The sequence below is a fragment of the Myotis lucifugus genome, unplaced genomic scaffold (genome assembly GCF_000147115.1).
Source record: "Myotis lucifugus unplaced genomic scaffold, Myoluc2.0 scaffold_355, whole genome shotgun sequence".
NCBI classification, from domain to species: Eukaryota; Metazoa; Chordata; class Mammalia; order Chiroptera; family Vespertilionidae; genus Myotis; species Myotis lucifugus.
Genome location: NW_005871403.1, coordinates 421,624 through 444,732, shown reverse-complemented (window position 1 = coordinate 444,732; position 23,109 = coordinate 421,624). Strand labels below are relative to the sequence as shown.

The 23,109-nt window shown below is 42.8% G+C and overlaps 2 protein-coding genes across 2 annotated transcripts in view; one reads left to right on the top strand and one right to left on the bottom strand.

Moving 5' to 3' along the window:
* ADORA2B (adenosine A2b receptor) overlaps nucleotides 1–3,116 on the top strand; it is a 20,106-nt gene extending 16,990 nt beyond the window's left edge. Inside the window, exons 2-3 of the mRNA XM_023764854.1 lie at nucleotides 154–330; nucleotides 2,120–3,116. Of these exons, the coding sequence (XP_023620622.1) occupies nucleotides 326–330; nucleotides 2,120–2,783 (669 nt within the window). The 5' untranslated portion in view covers nucleotides 154–325 and the 3' untranslated portion in view covers nucleotides 2,784–3,116. The remainder of the gene's footprint in view (nucleotides 1–153; nucleotides 331–2,119) is intronic.
* Nucleotides 3,117–3,650: 534 nt separating this feature from the next.
* Nucleotides 3,651–23,027, bottom strand: ZSWIM7 (zinc finger SWIM-type containing 7). Its single transcript, XM_014466732.2, has 6 exons — nucleotides 22,858–23,027; nucleotides 21,029–21,050; nucleotides 14,653–14,755; nucleotides 6,192–6,296; nucleotides 4,766–4,885; nucleotides 3,651–3,871 (listed from the first exon to the last, which is right to left on the bottom strand). Exons 1-5 carry the CDS (start codon nucleotides 22,946–22,948, stop codon nucleotides 4,769–4,771), a joined length of 438 nt encoding a protein of 145 aa, XP_014322218.1. The 5' UTR covers nucleotides 22,949–23,027; the 3' UTR covers nucleotides 3,651–3,871; nucleotides 4,766–4,768.
* Nucleotides 23,028–23,109: the final 82 nt, after the last annotated feature.

The window sequence follows — 23,109 nt, the reverse complement described above, 5'->3', positions numbered from 1 at the left end:
ATTCCCAGGTGATTCTAATGTGCAGCCAAGGTTGAGAACCACTGCTCTAAGTGCTTGGACGTTAGAGGCTCCCTTGTTATCCTGCGGGGGACTAATTGCATTCTTCATATCTTAGGTGAGGCAATGGCCAAGAATGACATTTTTTTTTTTAAGGAATGGCTTCCATTCTTGAATGAGGGAGGAAGCAGAAAGGGTGGATTTATTGGCCAAGAAAAATTCAGTGAGCCACTAAGCCCAGGTCTTCTGTAAAGGTTCCACGACTGAACTGCCCACTGCTGCTCTAATAGGGAGCAGAAGAGATTAAAGATCACTCCCACTTCCAATTATGAGGTAAGATCTCAGGTAACTTCTTCAGCAAACTGTATTAGTTCTGCTTGTCCAGGCCACAGAACCAAGTATTCTCAATAAGTAGAATCTTGTTTTAAAGCTGTTTGATAACAGCCTGACCTGCGTGGCTCAGGAGTTGAGTGTCGACCTATGAACCAGGAGGTCAGGGTTCGATTCCCATTCAGGGCACATGCCCGGGTTTTGGGCTCAATCCCCAGTAGGGGGCGTGCAGAAGGCAGCCAATCAATGATTCTCTCTCATCATTGATGTTTCTATCTCCCTCTCCCACTCTCTCTGAAATCAAGAAAAATAGACTAAAAAATAAAGCTATTTGATAATAAATCAGGTAACAAATAAGGACTGTATTCATAAGGACTGTATTCATAATGGTTATGTTATTAAGAATACTATACTATGTGCCAAGCACTGTGTTAGGTCCTGGGAATATCAATAGAAAGGTACAAGGCCCTAGTCCTTAAGAGGTTGACATTCTAATTGAGAGGACAAATGTAACAGATAAAACAAGTTCTATAACCAGAGTGTGTATGAGGCAGAGTGGGACTGGCCACCACTACCTGAGAAGTGATCAGAAAAGGAGGTGACCCTGGAAACAAGAAGACGTGTTTTATCTGATATTGAGAGCAGCCTGAGCCAGATGAGCCACTGATTAGGAATGGCAGCCACTGGGTATGTGGGTTGAGGCCTGGAGGGCTCTGTGGGTCATGCTGAAAAGTATGGGCTTTATCCTGCAGACAAAGAAAATTGGACATTTTCCATAGACAAGTCTTCAGGTAATGTGTATCTAATTATTTCCAAATTCCCCTCCCAGAAGGAAAGATTTTATTTCACTTACTCAATAATTACATTGAATACCTATTATGGAGCAGTTATTAATGGCTAAATTTATTGCTTTGCTATAAGCCACATATGGACTACTTTATAGCAAAATGTCTATAATGTATATTCTGATTTCTAGTGATTTTTAAATACAATTTAATGGTTTAAACTTACTTAAAAGTTAATATTTGCTAAGGTATTTCCCAATTCCTATCAACTTTGCTGCTAGCAGAGATGGGGACTTTGCCAGACTCGTGTTCTCCAGTAGAAGTATTCAGGGATGATTCCTCCCAGAGTCCAAGGCAAACCTCTTGTGTATCTGTGGGACCAGAAGGATTCTTGACCAGAGCCACCACGTAGTGCTGACGCCAAGGGCCAACTTTCACTCCTTCAGGTGTCACCTTGTCACCCAAGTGTCCCTTAACAGACCTCTTTCACTACTGTCCCTGGCAGTTGATTTTCCTTAAGCTGCTTAAAAAAAAAAAAATTACACGTATATCCTTCTACCATACCCCATAATTTACTAACTCATGTTTGTTGTTTTTTATCCGTTTCCCCTACTAGAATGTAAGTCCCTTTAAAAGTAGGGATCTTTGTGTGTGCTGTTCACTGGTGTATCTCAACCACCTAGAACAGTGCCTTATATAAGACTTAGATTCAAGGGTCAGTATCTGGGTAAGTAGAAAATAACCTTGAAGACTTCTACACTTGTTTTCATTGACCATAATTTGCCACTAAACAGAGGTGAGTTAGTAAGTCAATGAAACTCTTATTGAACTTGTAGAGCAAAGCTGTTTATACCTGTTTGTGTGTCTTTAGTGTTGAGAGTAAAGGCCATGGTACCCTTTGACGGTGAATCTTAGCAGCTGTTAGGAGTAAAGGTCATGGAACAATAGCAGAGGTGGGATGCAGAGAACTATAAAATGACAATAACAGATGATGTTCTTTTCAACAGATACAAGAGTTTGGTCACTGGGACCCGAGCGAGAAGAGTCATTGCTGTCCTCTGGGTGCTCGCCTTTGGCATTGGACTGACCCCTTTCCTGGGCTGGAACAGTAAAGACAGTGCCACCAACTGCACAGAGCCCTGGGGTGGAACCATGAATGAAAGCTGCTGCCTTGTGAAGTGTCTTTTTGAGAATGTGGTCCCCATGAGCTACATGGTGTATTTCAACTTCTTTGGGTGTGTCCTGCCCCCACTGCTCATAATGCTAGTGATCTACATCAAGATCTTCATGGTGGCCTGCAGGCAGCTTCAGCGCACCGAGCTGATGGACCACTCAAGGACCATCCTCCAGCGAGAGATCCACGCCGCTAAGTCCCTGGCCATGATCGTGGGGATTTTTGCTGTGTGCTGGCTACCAGTGCATGCCATCAACTGTGTCACCCTTTTTCATCCAGTTCAGGCTAAGGAGAAGCCCAAGTGGGCAATGAATATGGCTATTCTCCTGTCACATGCCAACTCAGTTGTCAATCCCATCGTTTATGCCTACAGGAACCGAGACTTCCGCTATACTTTTCACAAACTCATCTCCAGGTATGTTCTCTGCCAGACAGATGTCTTCAAGAGTGGGAATGGGCAGGCGGGGGCACAGCCTGCTCTCGACATGGGCCTATGACCTGGATGGATTCTGTCCTTTTCAAAAGGCACAAATCCACAATAAACAGAGGGACAGGACATGATTGGATGATCCTCACGTGAAAGACAGTCATGCCTCACAAGCATATGGGTTGCCTCTTTTGAGCATCTCCCTGGAGTTACCACATATCTAACTAATATGTACATGATATTAGTAGGTTCCAAGGGTTGACAAATACATATGGTCCTGTCTGGATGCTCTCACTGTGTGGATGATGCTGACAACTTGAATGGATTGTAAAATAATGTTTTGTTTTTTTTAAAGTCTGCCTTTTTTATGGTAGAAAATGAATAAAACTATTTTTCTGTGAAACACTGTGAATTATTATAATACAAATATTTTTTAAACTTAGAGGCAATGGAAAAATAAAAGTTGGACATACTAAAAGTGTATTCTCATTTCTAGGAAGGAGACCAGGAAAATTAAAAGTATAATTCTTTGATCAAGAAACTACTATATTAATTTAGGGAAATGACACTCCTGTAAGTTCTTAAGTAGAACATCATCAGATAACATTTTGATAGCATTCTTTTCCATATATAGCAAACAACCCTAGAGAAAGAAACTAAAGAAGGGATCCTTCTTCTATCAGATTCCCTTTCCCCCTCCTAGAACTAGTAGTGAATTTTACTTCTCTACCAACTTCAAGCTTTGCCAACTTGCTGGATCTCAAAGTGTGAAATTTTTACTAAGTAAAATTATACAATTGTGTATTATATTGGGTGAAATAAAAATAAAACTTAAAGAAATCAAGCTTAGGGTGCTGCACTGGCTTGTCATACAGAGCTGCATGTCCCTTCTACTCTTTATCCTAAAGTCTGCTTAAAAATATAAGCTTATACCCACTTGAAGTTTCCCAAGTAGCAGAAAAATCTTCATAGTTTATTTGCCACACCTCATCGTAACAAAAGGCTCTGCCCACCACAGAACACTGCAATATTGTGGCCTTCTCACACAGCATTCACTCACTAGCACCTCACGCTTTGGGAGCACAGGGTTGAGGTTTCCTAGGCTGTAAGATCTTTTTCATCTGTTTGTTCACCGCGTCAGCTGCTTCTGCAATATCCCTGTAAAGACAACGCAGGTTTATAAGCCCTCACACAGCACATTCCTGTCCTCGGATCCCATTCTGGCGGTGGACAGACAGCTGTGCCTGTAAAGTGCTGCATCTGTCTCGTTTCCACCATCATAACTCGTCTGCACTCTCCTGGGGGTCCAAACAGCCCCATTTCCTCCCTCCTAGCACTCTTCTTGGTCTCTCTTTTGCCTTTTCTTCTTCAGACTAGAAATCCATAGTAGTTTCCTCTGCTTCCTTCAGCACATGAATTTTAGTCCCTTCCTTCATCTGGCTTGTTATAAAGCTCAGAAATGCATGTAGCACAAAACCAGTACTTCCGTTGGTCTAGATACTACCATTCTAACAATACAGCCTACTGGAGCTATTTTGGCACCAGCACCACAGGTATCTGAAGCTCCTGAAACCAGAACCCCAGTAAATCTGTTTATACTTGGCTGCTGTTTGGCCACATCTCTGCTCTGATCTTTCATTGCTGCAGAATAATTTTCTGAACCCAAGGTAAAGAATTAACACTTACTCATCTGCATTTCATCCTACTCAATTTTGTCTTGCATTTCAACCTCTTAAAATTACTAGTACCTCAGTTAATAATCTAATTGTGGACAAGACATGGTATTAGGCTTTATTTAAGTCCAAAATGCTTGATTCCATCTAGGAAATTTTTTAGCCATGGGGCTTAGAAACTGGTTCAGATTTTCATGAGACTTGTACAGGGCTTCAAACCATACACACATCCTGAGTTCCAACCACAGTGCCTCCTATAGTCCATAAGAAAAAAGGGACAGTAACAACTTTCTGGATCTATTTCATCTCTCTTCCCTATAAGCCATAGGTTAAATGGACTTTTGTTGCTACTTCTATTTCGAAAGATGATAGTCTATACCTTTTATGCTTCTTGATTCTTCTTCATCAATAATATGTCCGTCAATTGCTTATCCGAAACACTTAGCTGCTGACAGGTCCCCATAATCTGACTAAGATAAACTGCTAAGAGGTGCTTGCACTGGAATATAAAACACACAGACGGTTAGAAACTGCGACAGCCAGGCTAACCAAGGCCTCTCACTACCATTACAGTAGCCGGAAAGGAGCGGGGCACAGACTATGGGCCTTTAACGCACTGCTTAGAAACTGCAGACACAGCTGCGACAGATGTATTCTTTCTAGAAGTCAGAGGGCACAAAGGAAGCTTTACTTAGCCTGCTGTGTGGGAAACAGGCTGGCACAGGTATATAACCACAACAGGCTCCTCATCTGAGTCCTAAGTCATATTTCTTTCTTCCTTACCTTCAGAAAGCTGCTAATAGCAATGAATAGCCTTCCTGAAGCAGTGTTATTAGGTGCTTCCCATGATCTCATTTACATCTGACAGCTCCTTCCTGAGAACAGCTCTTGTCCCCATTTTAACCATGTGCTCAGAATCTAGTCTGCTTCTTTAACCTGTTACACTTCTGGGGGATGGGGGCGCGGAGGGGTAAAGGTGGGCTGGCAGAACCCTCACATACACCAGCCTGTACACAGCTCTGGAGAGATGATCTATGTTGGACCTTGTATCACTGAACCCACAACGCGGCTTTAGATATTGAAAGGGCCTGGTGTAATCATGTCACTTAACAGTGAAATAAGCTTATGGCACATCAGCTATGAATGTAGCCACTCGTACAATGGGATACCCAATCTGCTACCGAGTTCCCAAGATGTTTAATGAAGTTAAGAGTGTAAAACAAAGGGTAAGAATGGGATGGATGCTATAATTTTCTTCTTTGGCAAGACTTAAAAAATAGCTACCTACTCTCAGGTGAGTGGTGCTTTCTCCTTGGAGTAGAGTTGTATGTCTTTTCCTTGCTCGAGGCTCTGGACTCCTGTGAAATAGGCAAAGGCACCACTGTGCTCTCCTGCCTCAGGTGGAAGTGCCAGGCTGTTTTATGGGCAGTGGGAAGAAACACCTCATGGCTGGAGCTGGGGACATGGAAAGTTGCCAACTTGGTTCCAGTTTGGTTCATACATTTACTGGGTTACCTCATCCCCCAGTGCCAACTTTTCAGTGCCAACCCATTCAGGACTATCTTGTCCTCCCAAACGCTTAGTCCATGACCCTTTCAGTAATAAACTGGGGTTGATGTATTTCTAAAAATGACAGCATTTTGGGAGGTTATACCCAAGAGAGATTACTAACTGAAGTCAAAGATAATAAATTGTTTCAACATGTAGTAAAATTCCCACGTTGTACAACTTTTAAGCCATGAAGTAAGGACTACCAATTTCTTCCCTAATTCAATGGCAGTGGGAAGAGACTGCGCCATCCTCACCAGCAGGCTGTCACTCTTCCGGAGCACGGAGAAGGCAAATGCAGGACATGAACAGTAATGACAAGAAGCCAAACATGTGTATGTTTTACCAGAACTTCCAAGCACCTAGAAAGAAAAGGACAGATGGGACCAAACTTCAAAAGCTGTGCTGGAAAATTGCTTCCTTCCCTTGACTTTATTTGATGACTCAGAGTTACTCTGCAAATTGCACTGGGAAGAACTGCAGTTACGTTTTGCAAAAAAAAAAGTGTAATCTCAATTTCCCTGTGTACAGACTCTTCCTCCTCAGAGCTCTCCCCTTGACGACTTTATGCAATGAAACTGAAGAGTTGTAGGCTAGGTGAACCATCTACACAAACCACTTTGTTCCTCATGTAGTGATTCAGAGGGCCAACTCTAGGGGATGACTATAAGGGGGGGGGGGGCGGGCGCTCACTCATCTACCTTTTATTGTGGTGTTTCTTATTTAACCTATGGTATTTCACATCATGTTTGCGAATTTCTAAAGCTTCTACCACAACCTTAAGAGAGTATGATAAGCCCTGGCTGTTGTGGCTCTCTGGATAGAGCATCGACCTGCAGACTGAAGGGTCCCGGGTTCGATTCCAGTTAAGGGCAATGCCCGGGTTGCGGGCTCAATCCCCAGTATGGGGCGTGCAGGAGGCAGCTGATCCATGATTCTTGCTCACCTGATGTTTCTCTCTCTCTCCCTCTCCCTTCCTCTCTGAAATCAATAAAAAAATATTTTTTTTAAAAAGAGAGTATGATAATTATTGGGTCTCCAAAGTATTACCAATGAATAAAACATTAGATCTCTTCAGCCTTAGTTATCGCCTGTTACCTCTTCTCTCTAGATATAAAATTCAGCAGAAGCCCCTGGAATCCCACATTGACTGGACTGGTCCACTATCAGAATACTCTGGATTATGCTGAATCAAAGTAGTGAGGCAAAAAGATTTCAGAAAGAAGCGGGAAAAGGTTTTTGAAAAGCATTGGAGAGCAGAGAAAATAAAGAACTTTGCAAGAGGGATGACTAGGCTGCTCAGGATGTAGGTCTCTGAAAGAGGCAAGCCCGGACCGTCCGGCAGGATGGAAGGGAAGCAGAGAATGTGAAGGGTGGGGAGAGGCCCTGTCCAAAACAAACAGCCTTGTGGCAATCAAGAGACAAAAAAGGAGACGCACAGGGAAATATGATGCATCTGTGACCAACGTCCTGAAGAAGCCACTTGTGTAATTAAGTCCATCACAAACAGCCCAAACAAAAATGTGGAGCGGCTGCATCCCTGCAGTGACTTTCCAAACTGGAAATGTAAAATCAGTATCCCAGGGAAGTAGAAACATCCTGAGGGTTATTTCACCAGGAACTGCCACTTAGGAATCTGCCACAGGGCTTTAAAATTAGGCTGAGGCTCTAGATAGCAATCTAAATGAAAAGGCCAGGACGTTTTTATTTTGAAAAAGAATGCCAGCCCTCCTAGGATTCTTTCCTCTTTCTCCCCCACGAAAAATAACACAACAGGTAAGGCTTCAGCCAAAGAACAGCAGTGTTCAGGGGCTGTGCTCTGTCTGATGCCCACTGACTCAGTGAGGCCATGTCACTGTGAGTTTCTGAGCAAAGCAGCACAATTCCTTAGGGACTGCGAGATTGGCCAGAACTGTCAAGGACTGGATAAGATACCCACTATACCCATTAAAGAGTTCAGCCTCAGTGACAAATCAGGTCCTTTCCCGTGAGGCACCGAGACATTTTTAACGTATCACCTACATCACTGAGTATCAGTGGAGGAATTTCCCTAGTGTATCTTGGAAAACTTAATATATTCATTTATTTCAGAGAGGAAGGGAGAGGGAGATAGAAACATCAATGATGAGAATCATTGATCGGCTGCCTCCTGCACGCCCCTCACTAAGGATTGAGCCCACGACCTGGGCATGTGCCCTTGACTGGAATCAAACCCAGGACCCTTCTGTCCCCAGGCCGATGCTCTATCCACTGAGCCACACCAGCTGGGGCTGTCTTGGAAAACTTAAAGGAGAGCATTAAAGTAGACTCTTTTCCCTAAAGAAAACCCACCAACACCCAGCAGCGACATGATAATTCTTGGGTCTCCAAAGTATTACCAATGACTAAAACATTAGATCTCTTCAGCCTTAGTTATCGCCCGTTACCTCTTCTCTCTGGATATAAAGTTCAGCAGAAGCCCCTGGAATCCCACATTGGTACTGGCCCACTATCAGAACACTCTGGATTATGCTAAATAAATTAATGCCTGGTGATTTACAGAGGGGGAGAAATTCTAGTTTCCCTTGCCTGATCCTTTCAAAGACTGGCTCAGACTAAAAATACAATGTTTAACCACCTGAGGCAGTAAATACCATAAAGAGACAGCAAATTATGAATCTGCTCCTTCCTTATCCAGCAGTGAACAACTAGTGAACCCAATATTCAGGCAAAAATCTGAGAAATGTTTGGAACTGGAGATTGACCTTAGGGATCACCTACTTCCTTTACCTTCAATAGAAGCATGACCTCTTATGGGAACTGCTCCCAGCTCCCATACATAGTCTGGAACTGACCCTGAGAAGGAGAGAGCTTTTAAAAAAAAGAAACATGCAGAAGAGGACACTCAGACCCATGGCCGGACGTGCAGGAACGGCCCTTGGAGGAAGTCTGCTGTGGCTTCAGTGAGGTTCTCAGGAGGGTGAGCCACCGTAGAGGGCCATCACTCACAGGCACAGCTTTATGGCGGCTCCAAGCCTCTTAGGAGCCACCCCCGCGGTAAACTGTGTACTTATTGTTCCCCGTGTTTGGCCCCTCTCTCTGAAAGAGGATTACACATTCCTGCCCTGTTAAGTACAGCCTGGCTATGTGACCTGCTTTAGCCAGTAAACTGAGTAATCAAGCAGAAACGTAAAAATTGGTGCATCCCATGTCCTCCTTTTCTCTGTGGTGAGATCCAGGGGTCTACATAGGGAGGGCCTCTCCACCAACTGGGACCCTTGAGGAAAATATTTTAGAGCAGAGCTGCACTGACTTTTAATGGATCTGCAGCATGAATGACATATAAAACTGTAAGCCCTTGAAATTTTGGGGTCATTGTTACCACAGCATAACTTAGCCTTTCCTGACATGCATCCCTCTTCCTAGGTGAACCAAGAATGTTTATAAAAAAAACAACTCAAGTGACCAAAACTTAATGGCGACTTTAGCACAATTACCATTATACCTGGAGGACAGGAAGAATATTAGAAAGTTGAACTATGGGAAAATAACTAGCAGGTATCAAGGCAATGCCTGATTCAACTTTTATCATTTCAGAACCTTTGAATTAAGCCAAATTCTTACTATATTACAATGCAATGAAACCATTAAGGTTAACTTGAGGGTGTATATAAGATTCAAAGTCCAAGCTGACAACCATATTCTAGGAAGTTACCATTTTTATGACAAATAAAGCAATGTAATATAATACAGGATGTAAATGATGAAAATTAAACAAGTCATGGTAATTTTAGGAGGAACAAAAAGTCAACAATAACTGAAATATTTCAAACAAAATCTTTAAGATTTTAGACTGGACAGTGTGGCTCAAAGGTTGAGTGTCGACCCATGAACCAGAGGTCACCAGTTTGATTCCAGGTCAGGGCACATGTCTAGGTTGCGGGCTTGATCAATCCCCAGTAGGGGGCAGTGTAGGAGGTAGCTAATCGATGTTTCTCTCTCATCGATGTTTCTCTCTATTCCTCTCCCTTCCTCTCTCTCTAAAATCAATAAAAACATTAAAAAATATTTTAACTAATAACTAGATTGAAGAACTAGAGGACACTGAGAAGTCCAATTGGGCAAGTTAAGTGTACGCCGATACCGGAACTGACACAAAAACAATCCGAAACTAAAAGACATGGGAAACATTCAAAGATCCTTCTTGCTTAAATCACTTTGGCTATAAAAAAAAAACAAAGCCAGTGCCCTGACGGGGAACGGAACCCAAAACCATCTGGCGTATGGGATGACACTCCAACCAACTTAAGTCACCCAGCCATGGTGAGCACAAAGGTATATTTTGTTTTCCTTTTTCATAGTCAGAGGTATTAGAACAATCGGGATATGAATGATAAGGGCCTAGATTAAAAATTTTTTTTGAACATTGCTGTTGTGGCTATGTCCGCTCTGGTGAAAGACTGTGATGTACTGTTTGCTGGTATTCTGTGGAACTGTCAATAATCTGAGATACACTGATAAAGAAAATTCCGGATCTAATATCCATTAGCTGCTTCTTTGGGTGGAAGGTGAGGCTTTTGAGACACAACAGTTTGTAGTTTTGACATCTTTTACCAAGGAATCACTGATTCACATCTAGTCAGTAGACAAAAATAAATGGTGAACTTGTATAGATCATGTTTTAGAATTAGCTTTATACTTACAGTTTTTAAATTGGAAATCAATGGAGATTTCCAAAGGTGGGGTGGGGTTGTTGTTTTTTAGAGTTTTTGTCACAAAAATAAAAAACATATCAATTTTGAGTAGCTATCTAGACGACAGTAAAAATGGAACAAAACAGAAACTTCTGCTGAAGAACTTCGGACATCATCAAAATGACTTTGCCTTCTTTGCTAAGATTGATCGCTTTAGAGGTCCCGGTTCTTCTTGGTCCTTCCTTGTATCCGCAACCTGTGCCCTGAAACCTTCCAGTGCCCTTCCACTCAGTGCCCTTCCACCCGGTGCCCTTCCACCCGGTGCCCTTCCACTCAGTGCCCTTCCACCCGGTGCCCTTCCACCCGGCGCCCTTCCACTCGGTGCCCTTCCACTCGGTGCCCTTTCACCCGGTGCCCTTCCACCCGGTGCCCTTCCACTCGGTGCCCTTCCACTCGGTGCCCTTCCACTCGGTGCCCTTCCACTCGGTGCCCTTCCACTCGGGGCCCTTCCACCCGGTGCCCTTCCACTCGGTGACCTTCTACTCGGTGCCCTTCCACTCGGTGCCCTTCCACCCGGTGCCCTTCTACTCGGTGCCCTTCTACTCGGTGCCCTTCCACTCGGTGCCCTTCCACTCGGTGCCCTTCTACCCGGTGCCCTTCTACTCGGTGCCCTTCCACCCGGCGCCCTTCCACCCGGTGCCCTTCCACCCGGCGCCCTTCCACTCGGTGCCCTTCCACTCAGTGCCCTTCCCCTCTGGGAAGGGCACTCTGTCTCACCTCTTGACTCAGATCCATCATTGAACTTGCTTTGGTCAATGGGATGTTAGCAAATGTGACTGACACGCGAGGCTTGTAGAAGCACTTGTGCATTTCTGTTCACACTCTTGCCCTTTTCTGTCACCATGAGAACAAGCCTGGGCTAGTCTGATGGAGGACGAGACTTACGGAGCAGAGCTGAATTACTCCCGTCGTCCCAGCCAGGGCCATTCTATATCAGCCCAAATTGGCCAGCCAACCACAAGACATGTTGATGGGCTCAGCTAAAACCAGAAGAAATGCCCAGCTGACGTGCAAATAAATGCTTATTGTTTTAAGCCACTGAGTTTTGGGGTGGTGGAACCTGCAGCGCTCTTGTGTCCATAGATAATTGAAACAACCTCTAATTACCCCTTAGAAAAAAAACATTCAACTGGGCAAATGTCACAGAGGATCCTGAGTGATTTCTTGTTGTTCTACTAACAATACATATTTTGCATTGACTTCAAGAAAATCCTAGAGCCAGCCACTCAGTGCTACTTGTGAGACTTGACTTAAAATGGAACATGTTTTTTTGTGTGGGTTGATTTCAGAAACTCTGGCAATACTTCCCACTTAGTATATGTAGCATTGCTAGGCACACAATAGTTCAGTCCATAAAGAGGGATAAGGCAGAAAATGCAAGTAATTGAGTTAAATTCATATGGTAATAAACACAAATGCCAATATAGCCTTTGTTAAGAGCAAATGTTGACGAGGGAGGAGTGGAGGGGAGTGGAATCAGCAAAATGGGAAAAATGAGGCTGGGAAAAGGAAAACTGGATTCACTTTGTTCCATTTAAAGACAATGAGGTGTAGAAATGAATGTTGTGAACAAAGACCAGGCTTTCAAATCTTAACCCTATTTATACTCTGCAAGTCCAACTTATTAATAAAAGGTTGAGTGAAAAGAGGCAAAGAGGTAGTTTTGTTTGGGGGCATGGTTCTTTAATTCTTTCTTTGTGCTTTGAAATCAAATGAGTGTTGTCTTTTCTACTTTCTGACTCTTTATATAGCATTGCTATTTCATTCACTTTCTTTTGTGGTAGAAAGAAGTTGGCTTTTTAGTAAATATTTAAGAAGTAGCAGGCTGAGAATCAGTGCCCCCTACACTGAACACATCTTAGCAGTTATTCATCTGGAGCTGTGCTCGGAGAAGGAGTGCTGGCTGGGGGACCTGTACTTGGTTAATTCATCATATTACTTGGAAAGGTCCTTATTATTTTACACAGCAGTGTGGTCACCTAGCAGTAGGTCATTAGCATTTTAGTCTTCTTTTCCTCACAACAACAACAACAACAACAAAAAATAAAAACAAGAAAAAAAATATCTTCTCAGTTACAAACATTATTTAATAGTTCTGATTATTAATCTATAAATTCACCAGGAGAAAATTCTAATGGGCAGCCTCTTTTAAGTAAACACAATCCAAAAGTTTTAACCACAACATTCAACACTAATTACCCCATTTTCCTTAGGGTAGAAATGTATGAAGATTTTGCCAGGTTGGCTATGTTATACTACTGTGTGGAATGGCAAGTTAATTCACTAAGCAAAGGCACCTATTGGCCCAGCAGGCTTTGCTCAGGTCATTCACTCACTCAGAATTAATTGACATAGTCTCAGCTCTGAGAAGTTCATTGCAAATTAACCAGAATCCAAACACTGATATATTCCCCCATTCCTGGTCTTCAGCAGGGCCTGAAATCCTATATAATAAAACCCTAATATGCAAATTGACCGACCAGTGGCGCTATGATGTCCCCTGGGAGAGAGGCAACCAGTAGCGGCGATTGGGGGGCGGAGCCACCAAACCCGGGCAGCGTCAGGCCGCCAGCCAAGGCGGGTGCCAGCTGGGGTCCCCCCTGGTTGCCCCGCTTGCCAGTCACCCCACAGATTGGCCCTGATCGCTGGTCAGGCTTAGGGACCCTACCCTATATATTGGGAACAGTCTCTTAGATTTAAAAATTAAAACCTGGCAAGGCTACTCTAACAATGAAAAAACAGGATGATGCAGCGATGACATGTATGGATTCTGGCTTGCACATTTTGTGGTCAGCCCTGATTCTGACACTTTTAACTGTGTGACAAAGCCAATTACTTAACTTCTCTCTGCTTCAGTTTTTCCACCCATAAGATGGGGAAAATGGTACTACTGCCTCAGAAGGATCATGTATGTACTACTTTTTCTAATCAGGGCAAAAAAATGTAGCAGACCGTACAACAGCAAGATGCCTTTCACCTGTATGAAAAGTATGGTCATTGGTGCATGCAGTGTCCTGGGTTGCGAGAGCGATGTCTGACTGCTGGTTTAAGCCTAAACCAGCAGTTGGACATCCTCTGAGGGTGCAGGCCGGGCTGAGGGGACCCCCCCTACCCCTCTGTGCACACATTTCATGCACCAGGCCTCTAGTTCATTCATAAGAACTGACAGCTTCTTTTATCGCCTTCCAAGCCAGACACAAAATTTTAGAGATCACTGCCAATATTTTTATTTCACTCAATATTCCCTTCCCTCAATACCAGCTGCACTTACCATTGTCTCATACAGCTAACCTGGAAGGTTGGGGGTTGGCTGGAGTCTGGCTCACTCTTTATATGAAAACAGGCAGTGTGGGATAGCAGTTACAAATCCCAGCTGCCAGCAGTGACCATTAGTTTTATTTTCTGCATCTCAGTTTCCTGAAGAAATACATTGCTGGGTTTTTGATGAGAATTATCAACATGTGAAAGTAACTCAGAGCCTGAAAAGAGGCTGTTACTTTAGAAATCTACCTGTGTTAAACTCTAGAGGCAAAACTAAAGTCCAAGTAGATTGTCTGCATTTAGCACAGTTTGACCCTTAATAACATTTCCTGACAACACTTTTAAAAGATCATTTCTGATGAATTTGAGCATGTGGAAGGACCTTAAAATGCATTTTGGATTTTGTTTATAAGCAAGAGATTATGAACAAGGTGAAGATGTCAATACATTTGGGGGGAAAAGCAAAAGTCAAGTACACTCCATTAGATCTGAGAAGAGCCCTCCACAGCACTGTTGGCTCTATACATTGCTGTTACGTAGGGTTAATAGGTCATATTTATCTTACTTAATGACTAAAACACTAATTTTCTGTACTAAGTTTGGTCAAATGCTTTTCAACAGTGTAGGAAATACTTAAAGCTGGTCACCAGCTTCCACAGAGATTCTTGAAAACATTTTGTCCTAAGGGGTTTCTGTTGAGATAATCCCACCTCTAGATTTCTACCTGGTAAACATGCCTCCCACTGGGCGACGAGATTAAAGTGATGGACTGTCGATCAACTAGGTCCAAGGCCTGGAGGGCTGATGAGCCAAAGACAAACTTCAGCCTGAGAAATAGAAAGGTTTCAGGTTAGACTGTGACTCTAAAACTCACCTCAGTAATTTGACCCAAAGCATCACTCGCAGCATTCAAAAAAATTTAATTCATTTTAGCTTGGAAAAAAAGATAATATAGCAAAATCCATGTAATCAATCCCCCAGAATAAATGTTAACATGTTATTTACAAATGAAGAAGCCCTCTTTATGCCTCATAGTGCTTCCTATTCTTCTTCCCAACTTCCCTTCATTCCTGAGACAACCATAAGCTTTTGTTGGTTTCTTTCCTATTAATGTTTTTATATTTTATTATATACAGTATGTGTGTATGTATTTTTATACACATATATACACAAACAAACATGGTATATGTGGTACCGTTTTAAAAGTTAAAACAAAAGGTACATTGTAGGCTTTTTGGTAACTTTTTTCCTACTCAACATGCTTTTGAAAATGATGCAAGCTGCCCTGCCCTGGCCAGTGTTGCTCAGTGGTTAGAAGGTTGGCCCACGCACCGAAAGGTCTCGGGTCCGATTCCTGGTGAATGGCATGTACCTGGGTTTCAGGTTCAATCCCTGGCTCTGGGTTTCGGCACGTGCCAGAGGCAACCAATCGATGTATATCTCTTTCACATCGATGTTTTTTTTCTTTGTCCCCTTCCCCTCTCGCTTACACTCTATCTCAAAATCAGTGGAAAAAATATCTTCGGGTGAGGATTAACAAAACAAACAAAAAAAGAAGAAAAATTTTAAATTTTAATTACCTTTTGAATAATATTCCATTATACATATATATAAAAGTACTTCTATTTTATAAGCATCCTATCAATGGGCACTCTGATAACTTCCACTTTACACTATTATAAATAATATTCAATTTTCCCTGTGCCTGTCCCTTAGTGTACATAAACGAGAACTTATCCTGAGTATATAAGTAAAAGCAAATTACTGGGTTTTAGGATATATGCATTTTTCAATTTTAATAGGTGTTGCCAATAGCTTTCCACAGTGGAAATAGCACCCCCACCAGTCCTTGTATGAGAATTCTATTTTCTCCACATCCTCACCAACCCCCTATTATAATTTTTCATGTTTGACCATCAGATAGGTGTTAAATTTGTACTTTTTCATTAATAATAAAAGCCATTCAGCTGTTAATGACATATCAGAAAAACTTATGTGGGAAAATTATTATATTAGGTGAGAAAGGTTAGACACAAAATTATATATTTAGAAACTCTCAATTATGTTAATTTTTCTTTAAAAAACTACAATTATCTCAAAATAAACCTTTTTTTTTTTTTTAAACCAGAAGGCAATAAACCAAAATGTAATAGTGATTATCATTGGGTGGTATGATTGTTGTTGCTTTTTATGTTTTATTTTCCAATAACATTTTTTTTTAATGAGTATGGATTATTTTTATGAACTGGAAAATAAAATGGTTGGGTTGAACTAAAACTGAAAAATTAATGTTTTATTTATTTATTTAAAAAATGTATATATTTTTTCTTATTGATTTCAGAGAGGAAAGGAGAGGGAGAGAGAGAAATCTCACTGATGAGCTCCAGCTGGTTTTGCCCAGTGGCTAGAGCATCAGCCTGCGGACTGAAGGGTCCCAGGTTCAATTCTGGTCAAGGGCACATGCCCGGGTTGTGGGCTTGATCTCCTCGGGGGCGGGGGGTGGGGGTGGGGAGGCATGCAGGAGGCAGCTGATCAATAATTCTCTCTCATCATTGATATTTCTATCTTTCTCCCTCTCCCTTCCTCTCTGAAATCAATAAAAATATATTTTAAAAAATATCAATGATGCCGTAACCGGTTTGGCTCAGTGGATAGAGCGTCGGGTTCGATTCCGGTCAAGGGCATGTACCTTGGTTGTAGGCACATCCCCAGTGGGGGGTGTGCAGGAGGCAGCTGGTCGATGTTTCTGACTCTCTATCCCTCTCCCTTCCTCTCTGTAAAAAAATCAATAAAATATATTTAAAAAAAAATCAATGATGAGAAAGACTCATTAATCGGCTGCCTCCTGCACATCCCATCCTGGGGACCAAGTCTGCAACCCGGACATGTGTCCTGACTGGGAATCGAACTGTGACCTTCTGGTTCATAGGTCGACACTCAACCACTGAGCCACGCCGGCCGGGCTAAAAAGTTAATATTTTAAAGAATTCAGAAGAGAAACCAAGATGGCGGCATAGGTAAACACGGGCATTTGCTGCCTCACACAACCACTTCAAAAATACAACTAAAAGACGGAACGGACATCACCCAGAACCACAGGAAGGCTGGCTGAGGGGAAATTCTTCAACTAGAAGGAAAGAGAACAGCATACCGAGACTCAGAGGAGGCGCAGTGCGGAAAATACAAAGGTGCGGAGGTGCGCGCAGAGCGGGCTGGTGGCTGAGGGCGCAGTTGTCGTTTTCAATCGGGAGGGAGTCTCAGATTCTGAGCTCCAGTTCTGGGCGAGTCTCTAGGGACCCAGACTCAAACGGGAGAAGCGGGACTGTCTGGCATCGATCAGAACTCGAGGGCAGCTTTCTCTCCGAGGTTTGCAGTGGTTGCTGGGACTCTGAGAGGCAGAGCCTCTGGGGACGGGACTGAGAGCAGCCATAACTGCTCCCTCTGCCCGCCCTGTTGATCCCTTGCGACCCGCCCCGCCCAAGCCCTGCACAGAGACATTTGCCGGATAGCCTCAGGCAAAGGCTAGATTAGCACCTCCCCAGAGGACAGAAGTTTTCCCACTGCAGACACAGCTGATTCTCACAGCCAGTTGGCCTGGAGGTCAAATCCCCCTAGTATTAACTACAACAATCAAGGCTTAACTACAACAAGACTGTGCACAAAGACCACTAGGGGGTGCACCAAGAAAGCATAAAAAATGCGGAGACAAAGAAACAGGACAAAATTGTCAATGGAGGATATTGAGTTCAGAACCACACTTTTAAGGTCCCTCAAGAACTGTCTAGGAGCCGCCGATAAACTTATTGAGATCTACAAGAAATCTAATGAGACCCTCGATGTTGTGATAAAGAACCAACTAGAAATTAAGCATACACTGACTGAAATAAAGAATATTATACAGACACCCAACAGCAGACCAGAGGAGCGCAAGAATCAAGTCAAAGATTTGAAATGCAAAGAAGCAAAAAACACCCAACCAGAAAAGCAAAATGAAAAAAGAATCCGAAAATACGAAGATAGTGTAAGGAGCCTCTGGGACAGTTTCAAGCGTACCAACATCAGAATAATAGGGGTGCCAGAAGATGAGAGACAGCAAGATATTGAAAACCTATTTGAAGAAATAATGACAGAAAACTTCCCCCACCTGGTGAAAGAAATGGACATACAGGTCCAAGAAGCGCAGAGAACCCCAAACAAAAGGAATCCAAAGAGGACCACACCAAGACACATCATAATTAAAATGCCAAGAGCAAAAGACAAAGAGAGTATCTTAAAAGCAGCAAGAGAAAGAGACTCAATTACCTACAAGGGAATACCCATACGACTGTCAGCTGATTTCTCAACAGAAACTTTGCAGGCCCGAAGGGAGTGGCAAGAAATATTCAAAGTGATGAATGCCAAGAACCTACAACCAAGATTACTTTATCTAGCAAAGCTATCATTCAGAATTGAAGGTCAGATAAAGAGCTTCACAGATAAGGAAAAGCTAAAGGAGTTCATCACCACCAAACCAGTATTATATGAAATGCTGAAAGGTATCCTTTAAGAAGAGGAAGAAGAAAAAGGTAAAGATACAAATTATGAACAACAAATATGCATCTATCAACAAGTGAATCTAAGAATCAAGTGAATAAATAATCTGATGAACAGAATGAACTGCTGATTATAATAGAATCAGGGACATAGAAAGGGAATGGACTGACTATTCTTGGGGTGGGGGGGAAGGGTGTGGGAGATGCGGGAAGAGACTGGACAAAAATCATGCACCTATGGATGAGGACAGTGGGTGGGGAGTGAGGGAGGAGGATGGGGTGGGAACTGGAAGGAAGGGAGTTATGGGGGGGGAAAAAAGAGGAACAAATGTAATAATCTGAACAATAAAGATTTAATAAAAAAAAGTTTTAAATAAATAAATAAATAGATAAAAAGAATTCATATGTGTTGACACATAATAAGAAGACAGAACTACTAAGACTTTAAAATTAAAATGTTTAACTTCTTCATTTTCCAACAAACTAGTCTCTTTATTAAAAAAACTACTGGAATGGGAATAGTTTTTCAAATTCCTACATTAAACATATAGAGATTATCTATGAACAAAGGAAAAAATGTGGTGATAACTTTATCAGAGGTAATCACAGTTAACTTTAAAAATGGATCTAATAAAAAATTTTAACCTGCCTTGTCCACCTTGTAACATTGTGAACATCTCTCTTTTTTAAAAAAATATATTATTGATTTCAGAGAGGAAGGGAGAGGAAGAGAAACATCAATGATGAGAGAGAATCATTGATCGGCTGCCTCCTGCACATCTCTCACTGGGGATCGAGCCCGAAACCCAGGCATGTGCCCCCGACCGGAATCGAACCCGGGACCCCTCAGTCCGCAAGCCGACACTCTATCCACTGAGCCAAACCAGCTAGGGCTTGTGAATATCTCTTGAAAGCAATATTTTTATCACTTTTAACAGTTACAAAGAATTTCTCTGTAAAGATGAATTATTTTTCCCAGACTCTATTTATGGATAATTAGTTTATTAAATCTAATCTGAATTAGATTATTTCCAGGTTTGTGTGGTGGGCTTTTTTTGCGCCTTTTTTTTTTTTTTTTTTTGCTACCATAAACAATATGGAGGAATATGTTCACTGCAAAATCTTTATGAACATCCATGATTACTTCCTTGGGTACATTCTTACAAGTGGAATTCTGGATCAAAGAATGTGTATGTTTTAAAGCTCCTATTGCCTGTTGCCAGATTACCTTCTAATTTACACTCCTATTGGCAGGGCATCAATAATCTTTTTCTCCATGTTCTTGCCAACATCTGGAATATTCTTACCAACCTTTTTTCTGTGGTAGTCAGTTTTATAGATGGAAAGTTATCTCATTATTTTAGTTTATATTTTTATGACCACTAGTAAGATTTACCTTTTTTCCCCCAAAGTTTTTTGGTAAATTGCATTCTTTTAGTATTTGCCTATTTTCTTTGTTTTAAAAGTAGTAATTTTTCCTAACAATGTATTAGAAAAAACATATGGAGATTTTCTATGGATAATTCTGTGTCAAATCATGAGTTCTTTAACATGTAATCTTTATACAAACAATTTAAGAAACAAACAAGTTTAAAGCCCTTCTCCAAATTCTAATTCTTTCATTCCCCCTAAGATAATTACCAGTATATTGTCGACTTTCAGTTTAAAGATTTTTTTTTTTTCTTTAGAGAGAGAGGTAGGGAGAAACAGAGGGGGAGGGAGAGGGAAAAGAGAGAGAGACAGAGAGAAAGATATCAATGAGAGGGAAACATTGACCGGCTGCCTCCTGCATGCCCCCTACTGGAGGTCAAGCAGGGAACCCAGGCATGTGCCCTGACCAGGAATCAAACCAGCTACCTTTCTGTGCATGGGACAATGCTCAATCAACTGAGCCACACTGGCCAGGGGTCGTGTGGACTTTTAAGTGTAAGTGCACATATGCAATTAAATATTATTTATTTATTTTTAAAATATATTTTATTGATTTTTTACAGAGAGGAAGGGAGAGAGCTAGAGAGTTAGAAACATCGATGAGAGAGAAACATCGATCAGCCGCCTCCTGCACATCTCCCACTGGGGATGTGCCCGCAACCCAGGTACATGCCCTTGACCGGAATCGAACCCGGGACCTTTCAGTCCGCAGGCCGACGCTCTATCCACTGAGCCAAACCGGTTTCGGCAATATTATTTATTTTTAGGGAGCTTTCACTTTTTTGTTGCTATTGAGAGTCTATATTTTTGAACTTAACTTTATTTTCTTGGTTTTAAAAAAGTAGTTCTATCATCTACAAATAATGATATTTCTTTGCTTGCATTTAGGTATTCTAATTTCTTGTAACAGCTACACTTCTAAACAACCATAAACAAAGTGGTATTCAGGACAATGTGGGAATGCCCTGTACAATCAAATATGGTTTTGGCTATTCACTTGAAATGGGTTTTTAATAATCATGTCAAGAAAATATTGTTTCTAGTTTGTTTTTTAGATTTTTAAAAAAGAGAAAGGATTTGGCTTTTAAAACACATTAAAGATTAAAAGCCCCCACACATAATAAGACATATACTTACAATAACAGATGCTCATCAGGAACTGTAAAAACAGGGATGGAAAGAAAGTTAATCATATTAAACCAGTGACCACAAACATAAAAATGAGCTTATGGATCTAATTTTACTCCTTCCCAATATTCCACTAAACAATAACAAGACTTTTCTAAAAGCATAAACTAAAAAAATAAAATAAAATGCATAAACTCTCTAGGATAATGACAGGGAGAAACAATATCTAAGAAAGGAAAAGAACTTTTTCAGACATGTAAAACCTCAAAAAGTACATTTCATGTACCTTTCCTTCAAGAAGTTGCTAGTCAGTATCTATACTAATAAAAGGGTAATATGCTAATTAGACTGGACAAAGCCACAGTGGTGGGGCCGAGGCAGAGGGGGTTAGGGGCGATCAGGCCAGCAGGGGAGAGCAATTAGGGGCAATCAGGCAGGCAGGGAGGCGAGTGGTTAGGGGAGATCAGGCAGACAGGCAGGCGAGTGGTTAGGAGCCAGCGGTCCTGGATTGCGAGAGGGATGTCCGACTGCCGGTTTAGGCCCAGCAGTAGGACATCCCCTGAGGGTTCTGGATTGGAAAGGGTGCAGGCTGGGCTGAGGGACTCCCCCCAACCCCTGCACAAATTTAGTGCACCGGACATCTAGTGGGTTCTATAAAATGAAGCAGCAGACTAAGAAAACAAAAATTGTAGGAACTTAAGGTTCACCATCAGTAATGGGAATCCCGAGATAAGAATGGTGGAGGGAGCTCTGGAGAGAGCTTGGAGAGCAGCCGGTCCACAGGAAAATGAAGCTGATAAAACATCTCGTTCGTCTCAACACCTAGCGGACAGGTTTAGAGCCCTGATGATGAGCTTGAGGTTGAGTGAGGGATAAACATACAGAAAACTAAAGAAGCCAATGTACACACAACAGCTGCAACTCCAGGAAAATAAGAAGTTACACAGGAAAGGAAAAGTAATCCTAGCTTCCTACATGGCTCGGCGGTGCCTAGTTTCACATCATACAAATGCTCTGAGAAGTATTACCACGGAAAGGGGGTGGTCAGGGAGAGTATGACTGTCTAGCGCAGCTTTTTAAACAGCAGACAGTTCTGCTGAAAATGATCAGGCCTCCATGGCGGCGGCCGCCTGGACGAGGAGGGTCCCGGCGGCCTGCAAACCGGCCTCAGCGCAGCGCCAAGGCCCTGGGACAGGGCGCACTCCCGGCGACCACCGAGTTGACACCAGGCTGACTTTCTACCTACCCTTTTTGGGACTGGAAGGCGTTTGAATTCCTCGCTGACCTAATCTTTTAGGCATATATATTGCATTAGTTTTAACTGAAATGAGAAAAAAGACTGGCTTTGCTCTTCTCAATTCTTAAAAAAAGCAGTAACTCCAGATAAGCCCTTTAAAAGTGCAGTCCTTTTAACAGAAGTGCCAGCCAAGTGAGTAAGCAGCGGCAGTTCTGAGGCCTCATCTGCTATTTCCTCAATGGCCTTGTGTGCACCGGTGGAGTGGCTCCCCCCAGTCGGTGCGTTTGTTCAGAGCGGAAGCCGAGCGTGGTCAGAGCGCCCTCTGCTGACCCGCGGGGAAAAGGTGCCTGCACAATATTCAGGTTTCTCCAGTCACTGCCTGTGCATTTGGGTTTTGTGGCCCTAAAATACTTATTTGCTGAATAAAGTATGTGAAAGGATTAAAGTTAACAGATTTTGAGAAAAAAGAGTGTCGGCACGTTTAATAAGTTAAGCTTTTACCTTCCTCTAGGCCTGCGGGCTCGGGAGCCCGCCCGCCCGGCCTCCCCTGCTCCCGCCCCGCACACGCCCGCCCGCCGGCGCCCGCGCCCTCGGCCCGCACCGCGCGCGCTCTCCCGCACCGCCGCGGCCATCTCGCTCAGAAGCTCCTCCACCACGGCCGGCAGCGTGACCGCCCGCGAGGCCGCAGCCATCGGCCTGCGGGTGCGGCCTCCTCTGAAGGCCCGCGGAGCTCCGCGCGGGCGGGTCTGTGGAGGGAGCCCAGCACCGGCCGCGGGCGGGGGCCCTCCGGCGGCGCAGTGACGTCCACCTTACGTCATCGCGCATGCGGACAGCTCGGCTGACGCCTCGCTAC